The sequence below is a fragment of the Myotis daubentonii genome, chromosome 3 (assembly GCF_963259705.1).
Source record: "Myotis daubentonii chromosome 3, mMyoDau2.1, whole genome shotgun sequence".
In the NCBI taxonomy this organism is placed as follows: Eukaryota; Metazoa; Chordata; class Mammalia; order Chiroptera; family Vespertilionidae; genus Myotis; species Myotis daubentonii.
This window is the reverse complement of record NC_081842.1, coordinates 215,327,683-215,342,464: the sequence shown is the minus strand read 5'-3', so window position 1 is coordinate 215,342,464 and position 14,782 is coordinate 215,327,683. Positions and strand designations below refer to the sequence as shown.

Below are 14,782 nucleotides of genomic sequence, written 5' to 3'. Positions count from 1 at the left end.
ACGCTGGAGCCCAGGCTCCATCACCAGCTTCTCTCTGCACGCTGGAGCCCAGGCTCCATCACCAGCTTCCCTCTGCACGCTGGAGCCCAGGCTCCATCACCAGCTTCCCCATGCACACTGGAGACCAGGCTCCATCACCAGCTTCTCCCTGCACGCTGGAGCCCAGGCTCCATCACCAGCTTCTCCCTGCACGTTGGAGACCAGGCTCCATCACCAGCTTCTCTCTGCATGCTGGAGACCAGGCTCCATCACCAGTTTCCCCCTGCACGCTGGAGCCCAGGCTCCATCACCAGCTTCCCCATGCACACTGGAGACCAGGCTCCATCACCAGCTTCTCTCTGCACGCTGGAGCCCAGGCTCCATCACCAGCTTCTCCCTGCACGTTGGAGACCAGGTTCCATCACCAGCTTCTCTCTGCATGCTGGAGCCCAGGCTCCATCACCAGTTTCCCCCTGCATGAGCCCCCGATTCCCGTCACTAGCTCCCACCTGCCACTGGAGCCCAGGTTCCCATCACAAGCCCAGATCCTTCTGAACTCCGGTCTCCTTGGTCCACAGCCAGTGCCACACCTCCATGTGGGTGTCTCACACACGGGGATCGGCCCAGTGGTCCCAGACTTCCTGCCATTACAGGAAGGGCAGGGAGGAAGAGAGACACAGAAGGGCAGCTCTGGAGGGGCGCCCTGGGCAGAGCCTGGTGGAGCTCTGGGAGCCCGGAGCCCTCCTAGGGCAGTGGAAATGAGGAGGAGGTGGGAGGGCACCCCCTGGCCCAGGCAAGAACACAAAGAGGGCTTCAGACCAGCGGACAAGCCCTGCAGGCCTCTCTCCAGCCGAGCCAGAAGTGGGGGGGCAGGAGGGACAAGAGCCCGGTCTGTTCAGAGTAAAATGAGGAGTCTCCACGCAGGTAGGAACCCAGGGTGAGGACCAGGGGGTCACACAGCTGCCAGGAGCACCCCCCAAACCCAGAAATGGCTGCTGGGGCACCATCTGCCCTGAGCGACAGGGAGTCCAGCCACGAACACTCAGACACCCGCAGAGGGAGCCGGGAAGGAGGCCGTATTCGGAGCACCTGCCTCCCTGCTCTGGCCACTGGTCACCGCCCATCCTTTACCGTAATGACTCACACCCTGCCTCTCTCTCGGACAGGATCCCCGTCTGGGTTCTCAGGATGACCTCCCACCGCACACAGCGGTTTGGAAAGTAGATGCTCAATAAAAGTGCACTGAACGCGCAGCCGAGCCGGCGGGCGGCGGGCGACTGAGGCCTTTCCTGGCAGCAGTTTGCCCGTGGCCAGGAGGAGGCCCACCCCTCACTCTTGCAGAACCAGCAGTTACGCACAAGGAGCCGCTTGGCCAGCCTGCCAGAGGGAAACTATTCTTCCCTAGAATCTGCGGCCACCCCTCGTGGTCAGAAGTCTCCGAGACGTCGCCCGCTGGCCCAGCGTCTTGATTTATGGGCTCCTGGGTGCCTGGAACGCCGACCAGCTGTGACGTCACCCGAATCCTCAAGGATAACGAGGTGAGTTATCGGTTCACTATGGTGAGATCCGTGGCCTCCCTTCCAGTTCACTTACTCGGATACCACTGGCTTTCATCTACATTCCCCTCCCGTTGAGCCGCCGGCGGTGGGCTGTCCAGGAGGGGGCAGTAGAGGGCTGTGGCCGGGCACCCAGGCTGGCGCTCTCTCCTTGGGAGCTGAGCGGGTTTGGGGAGCCCTTCACCTCTGTAAGCTCCCCTTTCCTCATCCACAAACGAGGAGTCACAGGACCCGCTCCTGACAGGACTGTGTAGTCAGCAAACCAGACAACCCGTGATGTGTGTAATTCACGGTGACCGACGCCTCCCAAGCTCTCCATTACTAGTTTCTTTGTTGTTGTTAATCCTCACACGAGGATATTTTTCCATTGATTTTTAGAGAGAGTGGAATGGAGAGGGAGAGACAGAGAGAAATATCGATGTGAGGGAGACACATCGATTGGTGGCCTCCTACACGCACCCCGACCAGGACCGGGGAACCTACAACCAGGTACGTGCCCTTGACTGGAATCAAACCCGGGACCCTTCAGTCCGCGGGCCAGCGCTCTATCCACTGAGCCAAACCGGCTAGGGCTCCCCATTACTAGTTCTGTCCCCTAAGGTGGCCGAGCCCAACGCCAGAACTCAGGGGCAGGCCCGCAGCGGGTGCAGTGGCCACACGGTGCTCTGGGCGGGGCCGCGGGTGAGCGGGCGCGGGCACCTACCGCCCTGTTTATGTGCTTCCGGATGAGGAGGTAGAGCACGGGCAGCATGACGTAGGCCAGCAGCTCCCACAGCTTCCCGGTCAGCAGCATCCACAGGACACGGTCCTTCGCCTCCAGGTCGATCCAGCACCAGCCCACGGACACGTCCGAGGCGTCGTAGCCGATCTTCTTTAGGATGACAGCTGCCACGGTGATGGCCAGTGGAACCCCCCAGCTGAGGAATAAGGAGCAAACGGCCACGGATCAGGCCCTGGCTCCCAGCACAGCCAGCCAGGGGGGGATGACCGGACGCTCTCCAGACAAGGACAACCACGCTCCCCAAGTGTCCCTGGAGAAAAGGGGGGCGAGAGTCCTCAAAGCCCCAGTCCAGCCCTGCTCTGCCCACCCCAATGCCTAACAGCCAGCCCCTGACCAGCCTGGGTCCAGGGTGCACACACTGATGGCTTGGGGTTGCCTGGGCAGGGAGGGCCAGGGTCCGGTACCTGCAGCAGGGTCTGGAAGGGGATCTGGGCTTTGGGGGGACACATCTCCCAGGTCCTGGGGGCTCCTGGGGTGGGGAGTGCCCAGCAAGGGTCCAAGGGGCCTCTAAGGAGCCAGGGCAGTGCCAGGCTCACTTTTCTGGAGCTGAGTTACTATCCCCACAGCCACGCGGCCGGGACCCCGAGCCTGAGGCCCTTCCCAGCAGTCCCCATGCCAGGGCCCCGTGTCCGTGCCCCCAACAGGGGAGGCAGGAAGGAGCGTGCCCTCCTAGCAGTCACAAAGGCACAGAAGGGGCAAAGCCCCACAAAAGTTAAAGGGTATGATGAAGGTATCAGGGAGCTTGTCCATTTTAATGCTTGTTCTATGCGAAGTTATTTATCTGGTAAGTTAATATACAGGGTGGGGCAAAAGTAGGTTTACAGTTATTCTGGAAAATAATACAATAATCCTATATAATAAAAGCCCAGCAACTGAAATGGCAGATCAAACAGAATGAACCAGAGACCAGAACTACCAGCCCCTTGCTCAGACCAGCTCCCCCGGCCCCAGCAGGGAACCCCACCCTGATTGGGGCCATGGCTGGCCTGCAAACTGCCCGCGGCCCCTCACCCAGGCTGGCCCCACCCCCCGGTGGGCACCCCCACCCTGATCGGGGGCCGGGGCGGCCTGCAAACCTCCCATGGCCCCTCACCCTGGCCAGTCCCACCCCCTAGTGGGGACCCCCACCCTAATCCAGGGCCCCCATCAGGGAAGGCCAGCCGGCCCCCACCCGTGCACGGGGCCTCTATCCTATATAATAAAAGGGTAATATGCAAATTGACCCTAATGGTGGAATGACCAGAATGACCACTGGACCAGTCACTATGAGGCACACTGACCACCTCTCAGTCCCTTTCCTGGCCGGCAGGCTCCAATCACCTGAAGGCCAACAGGGAACCGGGGTTGGGTGGCGGAGGACGTGGGCAAAGGCCCCCGCCCCACCAATCACCCCACAAACAGAGGGGGACCTGTGACGGGGGCGGGGCCGGCGAGTGGGCAGCCAGGGAAGATGGTCCTGATTGCAGCCCAGGCCTAGGGTCCGTACCCGCACACGAATTTCGTGCGCCGGGCCTCTAGTTAATAAATAATAATACAAGAATAAAGTGTTTCACATACTCACAACTGTAAACCCACTTTTGCCCTCCCCCCAATATATTAGTGTCAAACTGTTTTGTCGTAATAAAGGGTTACCTTTTAAAAACTCATGCCATCTTGGGATTTTAGGACATGTCACCGCTAAGAGCCCATGAGGGCGAGGGCTGTGTTGGTTCACTATTGTGTCACTGGATGGGGGCAAAAGAATGGCCTGCTGAATGAATGAAGGAGTAAATGAACTTTAAGCCAAGTGACCAAGAGCTTTCCCCAATCCACTGCTTAAATGTTCACGGCACGCACAGTATCGAAAAGGAAGTAAAAGGCTTTTAAAGTTGCTAAAACCACAATCCTGTAGTTATATGTGTGGTTTCTCATCACGTCATGGGTTACAGGGCTCCTCCAAGGAATTCTGGGAAGGGAAAAGCACCGTGTGTAGGGCGGTCACCAGGAAGGAGGCTGGGCTGGAGCGGAGGATCCCCAGTCCGGCTGGAAGGAGGAGCCGAGGAGGGACAGGCCGAGGTGCCCCCCACAGGCAGCGTGGGGATCCTTTCCCCCTGCTCCGGGTCCTGCGGGCCCTTCCCGGAGGCTTGGGGACCACACGGTGACAGGCCACCTTCTGAGGCTGTAGGTGTGTCCTGCTAGAGCTCCAAAGGGGTGCGTTTCGTCTAGGTTACTGGGGTGTGCCGGAGCCGAGTATGTGATGGGAATTGCCAGAGAGAAGACCAAAGAGGCAGAGGGAAGGCTTTGAAAGGGTTAAGGAGGGTTGATCAATCAGGTAATCAGGTGCTGTTTGAACTTAAGCACCGATGGCAGCTCCGCTGGGGTCAGAAGCTGTTGGGGAGGTATTTAAGGGGCAGGTGGTAAGAAGAGGCAAGACCAGGGAGCCGTGGGAATGGAGTGGAAGGGACTGTCTCCTCATCCGAGACAGAGCAGGCTCCACCAGTGTCAGCGTCAGGCTCTCCGGGAAAATGCATGTGTGTAAACGTGCACATATAAAGTTATTATGCAATGTGCTGGTATAAAAGGTGGGAAGCACGACTTATAAGGAATAATACACAAAACCCCTCGTGGTAAATGCCATCGTGGCCAACTGAACCTCACAGAGCGCTTTTGCTGATTTTCACCCAATGCTGGTGTCCGCAGCCACTCACTCCACGGCTGCGATTAGCAAAGACAGTGGCTCTGGGATGTGAGGCGGGTTGATGTCCTGGTTGAGAGGAAAGTGAAAGCAGGAAGACAAGGGAAGACGGATGCCAGACATGACTGCTCGGACAGAACGTGACTGCTCGGACAGCGCCGTGAGCAAGTTCTCGGTGGGAACACAGAGTTTCCAGCACTGGAGGCGCATTTCTCCTTCCTTGCTCGTGACACTTCTCATCCTCTCCCCCTGAAACGCCTGGCTTCCTGCCCGCCCCCCCCCCCCCCCCCCCCGTGGCTGCCATCTCTGCTTAGGTTCAGAGACAAGGAACACTTTTAAGCTTAATCTTTACTGATTAACGGATTCTCCACCACTTTTTCATCCAGATCAGGGGTCCAGCAAACTATGGCCCTCAGACCGAATCCGGCCCAAGGTCTGTGATTTTTTTTAAATAAAATTTTATTGTAACACAGCCACACTCATGTGTTTGCATATTATTTACAGCAACAGCATTGCTGGGCAGCTGCACCTGAGATCACATGGCCCGTGAAGCTGAAAGCACTTACTACCTGGTTCTTTACAGGCCCAGTCTGCTGGCCTCTGCCCTACACAACCAACAAAACGATAAATCAAGCCCCGACTTGCAGCGTTTGCCAATTCCCAAGGTGTAACTATTCCCAGCAGGGCCAAGTTCAAGCCAGCACACCATCAGCTGGGATGTCCATTGCACAGATACAACAATGCCAGCAACCTCAAGTGCACAGACCAGAGTGAAATGCGGTGAAATAATTAGGGCATAATCAATGTTGAATTATTTTTATGACTTCTGTTTTTAATACCTTAATTAATTTTACTTTTGTATAATCACTTAATTTTAGGTTTGCATGATCTAATTTTCAATAATGGCTGTATGTAACCATCAGCTCACAAAGCGCCCTCAAATGTAACCACCGGGTCTCAGCAGCCGGCTGCAGGACACACGTATGGACAGAGAAGCTGGGGACAGGGAACTGAAGAGGCCCCATCCACCCGGAGGTCACGTGAACCGGAAGAGACGAGGCCCCGTCCGCCCGGAGGTCACGTGAACCGGAAGGCACTCCACAGAGACATGTGTGACACAGTCCTGCTTTCCGGCAGCGTGCACTTGCGATTTCTGACATGTACCACCTAACAGTTCTTTATTCCTCCACAAAAAGGGACTCATCCACCAAACAATAAACACCAGAGCAAGGGAGGCATAGCTTCCGACCAGCACGTGGGAAAGGACCAAGGGCATTAGTTGGTTTTGACCTCGAAACCCGTGGCGGGAGGCTGCCCTGATGCTCCGAGGCCTCCGGGAGGTTCAGAACGGCCAGCGCGCCCACCTGCGACCCGCATTTTAACCCTGAGGTTGTGAAGCTGGCGCCAGAGCTGGGCGCGGAAGGAGAAGGCGCAGAAGGCACAGGCCATGTGCAGGGGATGCAGAGAAAGGCACTGGGGGTCGGGGACGGCTAAAGCCGGTGACCGATGAGGCCCCTTCTCTCCAAAGCCATGACTCAGGCGAGGGGAAGCAGGGCTGGTCACCTGGGTGGAAGGAGCCTGAAGACCACGCTGAGCAGGATCCCCATGTGGAGGGGCACCGACAGCCTCCCCCAGGGTGCCAGGGCGCCAGCTCTCTCTTGTGTTTGCCTCAAAACTGAGGTCCAAGTCCAAGTCAGCAGCCCACTCCCCCACCCCCGCCCCCCAAGGCTGTTGTGGGCTGAGCTGTGTCACCCCAGAACTCTGTTTGTTGAAGAGCTAAGCGCCAGGACCTCAGGAGGTGGCTGTGGTTGGAGAGAGGGTCTTTAAAGAGGTGAGTGAGGTTAAAGGAGCCAATCTGACTGGTGTCCTTACAAGAAGAGGAGAGAGGGCCCAGACAGGCAGAGGGTCAGCACATACAGACAGCCATCTGCCGGCGAGGACAGAGGCCTCGAGGCAAACCTCGCTGCACCCCGTCTCACTTCCAGCCGCCAAGACTGTGGGACATTTTTGCTGTTTAAGCCGCTCTGCCTGGGGCACTTGGTTAGGTAAGACCCAGGACACTGATACAGAGGGTTCCTGCAAACTATGGGGACAGAGACAGGCTCTGGGGCGCAGTCATATCCTGGGGACCCCACCTCCAGAGGGGAAGGGATGGATGGGAAACACCCTACCCTCCCTCCCACAGCCACCCGCCCCTCTGACTGCCAGAGCTGGGGGGGGGGGGGGGCAGGGGGTGTAAACTGGCCAAAGGCATTCAGATCTGTCGGGAGGAGCTTAGCTCTTCTTAGAACTGGCGTCCTTTTTGTTTTCCAATCTCCTGGGGAAGTGGAACTAGATGAGCCAGGTGGGGATCAGCCGTCCCCCAGTCCCTGGCTGGCGTCCCCCAGTCCCTGGCATTTGTCAGCCGACCTGCAGGCGCCTGTCCCAGAACAGCGAGTGCCCTGGGCTTCCCTCCGAGTTCCCAGCTCTGCCCAGGGGGACCGTCCCAAGCCTCGGCCACCAGAGTCAGGGTGGGGACACCTGGGGCGACGGAGAGCCACTTCCACTTTCCTTCACAGGCAATGGGGTCCCCGCCCCCTGCTCTAAGGGGCAGCCTGCAGGGGCTCAAGGTCGCTCAAAGGCTGGCCCCACGGCTGAGCTCCGGCCCTGCTCCCTCCACCCAGGCCTCACCCTCCCACACACCCTGCGGGGCAGGACGGGAGGTGGCTGGGAGGGAAACAAAGGGGCCTTCTCCCCTCCGTGGGCCAGTCTGGCTCGTGCTGCCGGGCCTGTGGGAGCCTTGAATGTTAACATAACTCAAAAAGCCCTTTGAGAGCGAAACCATGAGGCAACAATGTGCCGATTTAGAAAGCTCTAGGGAGCAGGGGGGGGTGGGGGGGGGGGGTAGAGGGAGACACAGCTGCAGTGATAGGCCAGGGAGAGGGGTCACAAGGCCACGAGCCAGCCTCGAGGTCTCTTTGGGGAACAATGGGCACTAATTGTTAGTGTGGAGCCAGGGGTGGGACGTGGGAGAGGGTCAGGGCATCAGCCGCGGCCAGGCCACCCCTCAGTCACTCTGCAGCTCTGGCCAAAGAAGCGGGGAGGGGCGCCCAAAGGAAGTTTTAGACACACCCCTGCACCCCCTGCAGCCCTGGTTCTGGTGGGCACCCCGGATCTGTCCTGCGCTCAGGTGAGGATGGGCAGGTCTGACCTTGCCCTGGCGGAAGGGTGGCGCCTCCGCCGTCAGCCTGCGTCAGCCTGCGTCAGCCTGCAGGGGGGGGGGGGGGGGATCCCGTGAACATGGCAGCGCAGCGCAAGAACTACCTGCGACAGCAGCGCCCTCGGAACCGTCTGGAGGCAATGAAAAGGCCAGGTCCACCCTCACTCACAGGCCGCCTGCCGGGCCCCTCGCTGGGCCCCACCGCAGCCAGCTTCCAGTTAGAGAACTTAGCGGACCTTCCCCTTCAGGGTCACGTTTCCCCTTTTCTCTCATTAGAACTTCCCACTCCCCATACAGGCGTTCTGACGGTGAACTTGGGGTGCCCCAGACTCCTTCTCCCTCCAGAACAGCCAAGCAAACTCCAGAGGGTGGCGAGCACGTGGGCCGGAGGCACAGGGCCTGTCCCTGCCAGGGGTCATGCCCACACCCACGCCCGCCTCAGTGGGGCCAGAACCCTTCTACTCCTCCACGGCGACATGAGGCACCCACCCGCCTTTCCCTCAGGCTCCCAGGACAGGCAGGCCAGGCCTGGCACAGTGGGGGCCCGGGCGGCCGGTGGGGGGCCAGTGCCCTGACCACCCGGACCCATTCCCGCTTCCTCAGGAGCAGCCCGCCTGGCGGGGGTGGGGGGCCTGACAGCTGCTTTAGAAAAGCTGGTCACCTTCGGCGGGGCCACAGGGATGGGTCAGGCCAACGGGGCTGACCTTATGGGAAGGGAGCTGACCCCACACACAGCTGCTGTGGCCCGAGCTTCTAGCACTTTCTTTTTTAAAATATATCTTTTATTGATTTCAGAGAGGAATGGAGATGGGAGAGAGAGAAACATCAATGATGAGAGAGAATCATTGATGGCTGCCTCCTGCACGCCCCACACTTGGGACCAAGCCCGCAACCCGGGCCTGTGCCCTTGACCGGAATTGAACCCGGGACCCTTCAGTCCTCAGCCCAACGCTCTATCCACTGAGCCAAACTGGCAGGGGCCTAGCACTTTCTTAGGTGAACACTGTAGCCGTTGGCCGCAGACGCACATGCACATGAACGTACAACACAGGGCGGCTGTGTCAGGCTCCCTCAGAGCAGAGAGGGACTGGCTACAGGCCGTTCCCCGGACCCTGAGTCTTCTCGCCCGACAACCAGGACATGCACTTCACAGGACTGTCCGTGACGCTGGAAGTCTGAGGGTAACAGGACATTTATCTCGACAAAGGGAAACAGTAACCGCAGGGATACCTGGCCGATAGCACCTTGGCCAAGCGATCAAAGGCGCGAGGCCAGGAAGGCACCAACCCGAGCCCCGGGAGGAAGCAGAGAGGACGCTCCCGCAGGGCTCCTGCCAACAGGGCAGCCTCGGATCCGCCCGCGGCCCCGGCGGAGGGCCCTGCCACAGGAGAACGGCGCTCCTCCAACAGCCAGCGCAGGAGACACCAAGATGGAGGAACTGTCCCCAGGGAGGGAGGAGAGAGGCTGAGGGCTAAGCCCACACACACACAGGCCAAGCTTCCCTTCGCGACGGGGACATCATTACAGGACTGGAGTCTCAGTGAGGTCCGCAACCCAGCAGCACCGCCAGCTCCCCTCCTGCCCTTGGAGGCCTGTGTGGTCCTTTTTTTATTTAATATGTATACTTTTTATTGATTTCAGAGAGGAAGGAGATAGAAACATCCATGATGAGAGAGACGCCTTGATGGGCCGCCCCCTGCATGCCCCACACTGGGGATCGAGCCCACAACCCAGGCCTGCGCCCTGACCAGGAATCGAACCCTGACCTCCTGGCTCATAGGTCGACGCTCAACCACTGAGCCACACCAGCCGGGCCCTACGTGGTCCTTAGAGACCGTCCTTGTCTTCCGGAAACACACACTCGGGGGCTCCAGGGCTGCGACGGACTTACTCTTAAATGTTTCCAGAAAAAAACAAAAAAGGAATAACTGGAGAGGATAAAGGTGACATGCTAAAGTGTTAATAATGGGGGAAATCTGGAAAGTTAAAAATACCTCATTGTCAAATTATGCCTCCATTTAAAACATTAGTATCAAGGCCAAGAGACAAGATGGAACCATAACAGGAGGACTGACCTTGGCGTTCTAACCCCGACCTCCCCCAACGTGGCTCGGGCAGATCGCATCAACCGTAACTGGACGGTGACCGTCCTGTCCATTCCCTTGCTGGTGACCAGTGAGCTAAGGGATGGAACAGCACTTTGCAAGTGCCCAGGAGCCAGGGCAGCTCGTATGAAACACAATTTCCCCGAGGATGAGACAGGCTAAGCTGCCCCCCTTCTCCAGCGGGGAAAAGCCATCTTTCTGCCAAGGAGCCACGTCGGTGCCATGGCGGGGCCCCCCCGAGCAGGTGCTTTCTGGGAGGCTGTGTGGGCAGGACTCTCTCCAGCCTCCTATATACATGGCTGCACTGTTTTATACACGGCTTTTTTCACTTAACATAGTATCATACCATTAAAAATATATATATATGTACATATTTATTGATTTCAGAGAGAAGGGAGAGGGAAAGAAGAGATAGAAACATCAATGATGAGAGCGAATCATTGATCAGTCGCCTCCTGCAAGCCCCACACTGGGGATCGAGCCTGCAATATAGGCATGTGCCCTTGACCAGAATTGAACCCAGGATCCTTCAGTCCACGGGCTGATGCTCTATCCACTGAGTCAAACCGACTAAGGCTATCATACCATTTAAAAAAAAAAAAAAGATGTACAGAGTTCACAGCCAGTACTGGCTATAGAACATTCCAGGGGGGCTGTCGTCTGTAACTCACTGTTCCCTCTTTTGTGGACATTGAGGTGGCTTTTGAATTCTGCCTGTGACAACAGCGTCTCACAAACCCCTGTGCACATCCAGCTTTGCGTGCATTCAGGATTATCTCCGTAGACTAGGTCTCTATCAATAAGATTACCGGATCAAGAGGTATGAACCAAGTGCTTTCCACATAGATTACTCCCAATTACATCGCCAAGAACAATGTAGGAAAATACCAGTTTCAATGGCATTTAATACATCCCTATTCTGCCTTAGTATATTTTTCTTAACTCAATGAGGAAATGATACCTCAAATGTTATAACTTGCATTGTTTTGAGTACTAACTAATGGGGCTCAATTCCCCCCCCCCCATGTATTTACCAACCTTTATATTTTGTCTGAATGTGGCTTTTGTCCACTTAACAGGATATTTGTCAGTTTGAAAATAATCAATTCATAAAAACTCTTTGTGGAATAGAGATAACAACCTTTGGTGTTGTCATATTCTACAATAGTTTTCAAGGCCAGAAGGTTCGAAGTGGACTGTGTTATCTGAAATGGTAACATGTGGTGACAGTCTAGCCCAGTGGTCGGCAAACTGCGGCTCATGAGCCACATGCGGCTCTTTGGCCCCTTGAGTGTGGCTCTTCCACAAAATACCACATGCGGGCGCGCACGTACAGTGCGAAGTTGACTTAAAACTTTAAGTAAAGTTTATTAAGTTAATTTTAGGGAACATTGTGGAATGAAAGAAGATATAGTGTCTAGGATGGAGAAAGGTATGTTGAGATGGTTTGGACATATAGAGAGGATGAACGAAAGGAGATGGACGAAACAAGGATACAAGACGAGTGTGGATGGGAGAGTTGGAAGGGGCCGACCTCAGCGAACGTACCTCAATCAGATTGAGGACGTTTTCAGCAAAGGCCAGCTTAGTAGCACCCTGATTAAGTTAATAACAACGCACCTACCTATATAGTTTAAGTTTACAAAATTTGGCTCTCAAAAGAAATTTCAATCGTTGTACTGTTGATATTTGGCTCTGTTGACTAATGAGTTTGCCGACCACTGGCATTTCTCACACCAACAGGCACTTAAGCAACAACACACTGATGCTCCAAAGAAGGACCAAGGAGAGTGCTTAGCGAGGTCATTAGCTCTCCAGTCTGGGAGGATCTAAGTCAATAGATGAACTTGTTAGGCGGGTCTTTCCGCTTCTCTCCGGCGAGCGCCCACGCCTCTCAGGGAGTAAATGTCCGAGTCCCTTTCTAGCTTGGACACAGGTATTTTCTCTCCTTTTTCTTTTAAGAAGCAGGTGGATCCCATTCAACAAACTAGCAGAACAGGGTGCTCCTTCTTCATGGCCAGAAGGTGACACACTGACCTCCTAAACATCACAGGAAGCTTTTCCTAAACTTCACAGGAAACCCCTAGATGTGAGCAGAAAGAACTCCCACTCAGGTTCCTTAGGAAAGCTGTCTTTTCTACAGGAACTGCACCGGTTTATCTTCATCACATATATATATATACACACATTTCAATACTGTTAAAAAGAGTGGGGAAAGAGAAGAGAGTCTTGCACAGAAAGCCTTGGGCACCTTCTCAAGTCCATGTGAACTCTGGCGTACACACTGCCCCACCCAACCAGCCGGCCAAGGCCTGGGCCTGTGAAATGGACACAGAGGCCGGCGGGATGCTGCGAGGGGCGGACAGGCCACTTCCTGTGGTCCCCGCAGCATCCGGGCGCCGTCTGAACGGCTTGCTGCAACTGCGACTGGAACAGCTGAGCAGCAGGACATTGCGTTTCCCGGGAACCAGCTGGCCTCCAGCCAGCAGCTCTGAGAAGAGGTCAAGTGACTCTTGCAGTCTTGTGACCTCACTGCCGTGACCCCCAGGTGTCTGCTGAAGTGCTGACTCCCAGCGGCCCGTTGGAAAGCACCCAAGCATTTAGCAGAGAGGGCCTAGAATTAGGGCAGTAGTTGGGGCTCTTATCTGGGGAGGGAGGAGAGGAAATGCCCGGTAGGATTCCTGTCTCGGTTCAAGCCGGACAGCCCCAGGCGTCTGGATCTTGAAGTGACAACAGGGAGGGAGAGGCGGATTCCTCCCTCAGGTGAGGGGTGTGTGAGGAGACGCTTCCACGCCAGGGCAGGGCGAGGCTTTCCTCTTCCCTAGTCTCCGATAAGGCGGCAGCCTGTGGCCCTCTTCCAGGCCAGCCACTGCCACTGACCTCAACCTCAGAGTTGCTCAACTCTGCCAGTCAAGACCATCTAGGACAGAGATAACAACAGACAGGGGCCTGAGGTCTAGCCATGAGCCAAGAGAAAAGAAAGAAGAGTCTTTTGTAAAAGTTACAGCTGAGACACTGCATTTGACAGCGGGCTAGCCGGACCCACAGCCTGGGAGTAGCTGAATGCACCACTCCTGTGGGTCAGGGTGCAGAGTGGTGACATGGGATTGGGAGCTGGCAGGCTTGCAACCTGTGGGAGCCACCTAACCCATCTCCCAGCCTGGGATCCAGGGCTCCCCTCCCCCGCCCCCCCCCCGCCCCCCCCTGCAGCACAGGTGGCCAGAACGCAGTGAAGCAGGAGCCGAGGACCCAGAGTGGCCTCAGCTCTCCAGGTGCATCAGAGTTCCCAGGCAAACTCTAAGGGCGAGCGCTGGCCCTCCTCCCTGCAGGTGCTGAGCTCAGGCACCCACCTGGTGGGGCCTCAGGCGGAGGCAAGCGAAAAGGGGATGCTCAGCACAGGTGCACCTACCTCTCAGACAAGCCTGACCCGTGTCCCGCCCCCCGCGGGCTGCCCGGGGGAGGAGCACACTGCCTGCTGGGCGCCCGGCCGGGATCTGACCAAGACGAGGGCGCCAGAAGGGCGCGAGGGCCACGGGGCGGCCACCCACCTGACGACGTGAAAAGCCAGGAGCAGGCGGCCGGCGCGGGGTCCGCGCGGGGTGCGGACGATGCTGAGGTACAGGTAGAGGGCGATGGCCACGGTCCAGAAGAAGGAGCTGGTGTTGGCGAAGGTGGAGAGCGCGCCCTGCAGCACGCAGTCCCACGAGGTGGCCGAGAAGTCCTGCAGGACCCCGTAGAAGTAGGAGGCGGCCGACAGCAGGTCGGCCAGCGACAGGAAGAGCAACAGGCGCCGCGCTCGGCTGCGCAGGTCGGGCCACAGGGCGTGCGTGGCCACCAGCAGGCCCGAGCCCAGCGCGGACAGCACGCACGACAGCAGCACCACGGCCCGCTCCGACGGCACCAGCACCGTGGGCGGCGCGGGCGGCGGCATGGCCGGGCGGGGAGCGGGCCGAAGGCGAGGACGCCAGGAGGACCGAGGCCGCGCCGCCAGTGCGGCCACCGCCGCCGACTCTGCACCGACCCGCCAGCGGCTCCAGTCCCGGCCCCTTGTCCCGCCCGGGCTGCTGGGCCCCGCCCATAGCCCCGCCCCTATCCCCGCCCATGTTCTCAAGCCACGCCCCTGCGTCCTAGGCAACCCGCCCCACGCCCCGCCCCTGTGTGCTGGCCCCGCCCCTGCGCCCTCCCACGTGCCCCACGAACAATTTCACACCACGCCCCTGCGCCCAAGTCCGGTGTGTGGTCGGGCTTCCAGACCTTGAGCCCCGCCCTCCTGAAAGGCTACCCGTGCACTCCCCAGATGGCTAGGACATCTGGTCCTGGGAGCCAGGGACTTGCATTTTTAGGGCTAATATTACCTTCCTTCCTTCCTTCCAGCCAGCGTGTGTGTGTGTGTGTGTGTGTGTGTGTGTGTGTGTGTGTGTGTGTGTGTGTGTTGGGCGGGGGATGGAGGCATTCCTTCCACTGGTAACAAAAATACATTTACCATCC

General features: G+C 57.6%; 1 protein-coding gene across 2 annotated transcripts in view; it reads right to left on the bottom strand.

Moving 5' to 3' along the window:
• The window catches only part of LOC132231719 (G-protein coupled receptor 157-like), a 42,926-nt gene extending 28,580 nt beyond the window's left edge, over nucleotides 1-14,346 (bottom strand). The window contains exons 1-2 of one of the 2 annotated variants that reach the window (XM_059691360.1): nucleotides 13,843-14,346; nucleotides 2,239-2,452 (exon numbers count right to left, since the gene is read on the bottom strand). In XM_059691360.1, the coding sequence (XP_059547343.1) occupies nucleotides 2,239-2,452; nucleotides 13,843-14,225 (597 nt within the window). In that variant the 5' untranslated portion in view covers nucleotides 14,226-14,346. The remainder of the gene's footprint in view (nucleotides 1-2,238; nucleotides 2,453-13,842) is intronic. The other variant, XM_059691358.1, reaches the window with a different exon arrangement.
• Nucleotides 14,347-14,782: the final 436 nt, after the last annotated feature.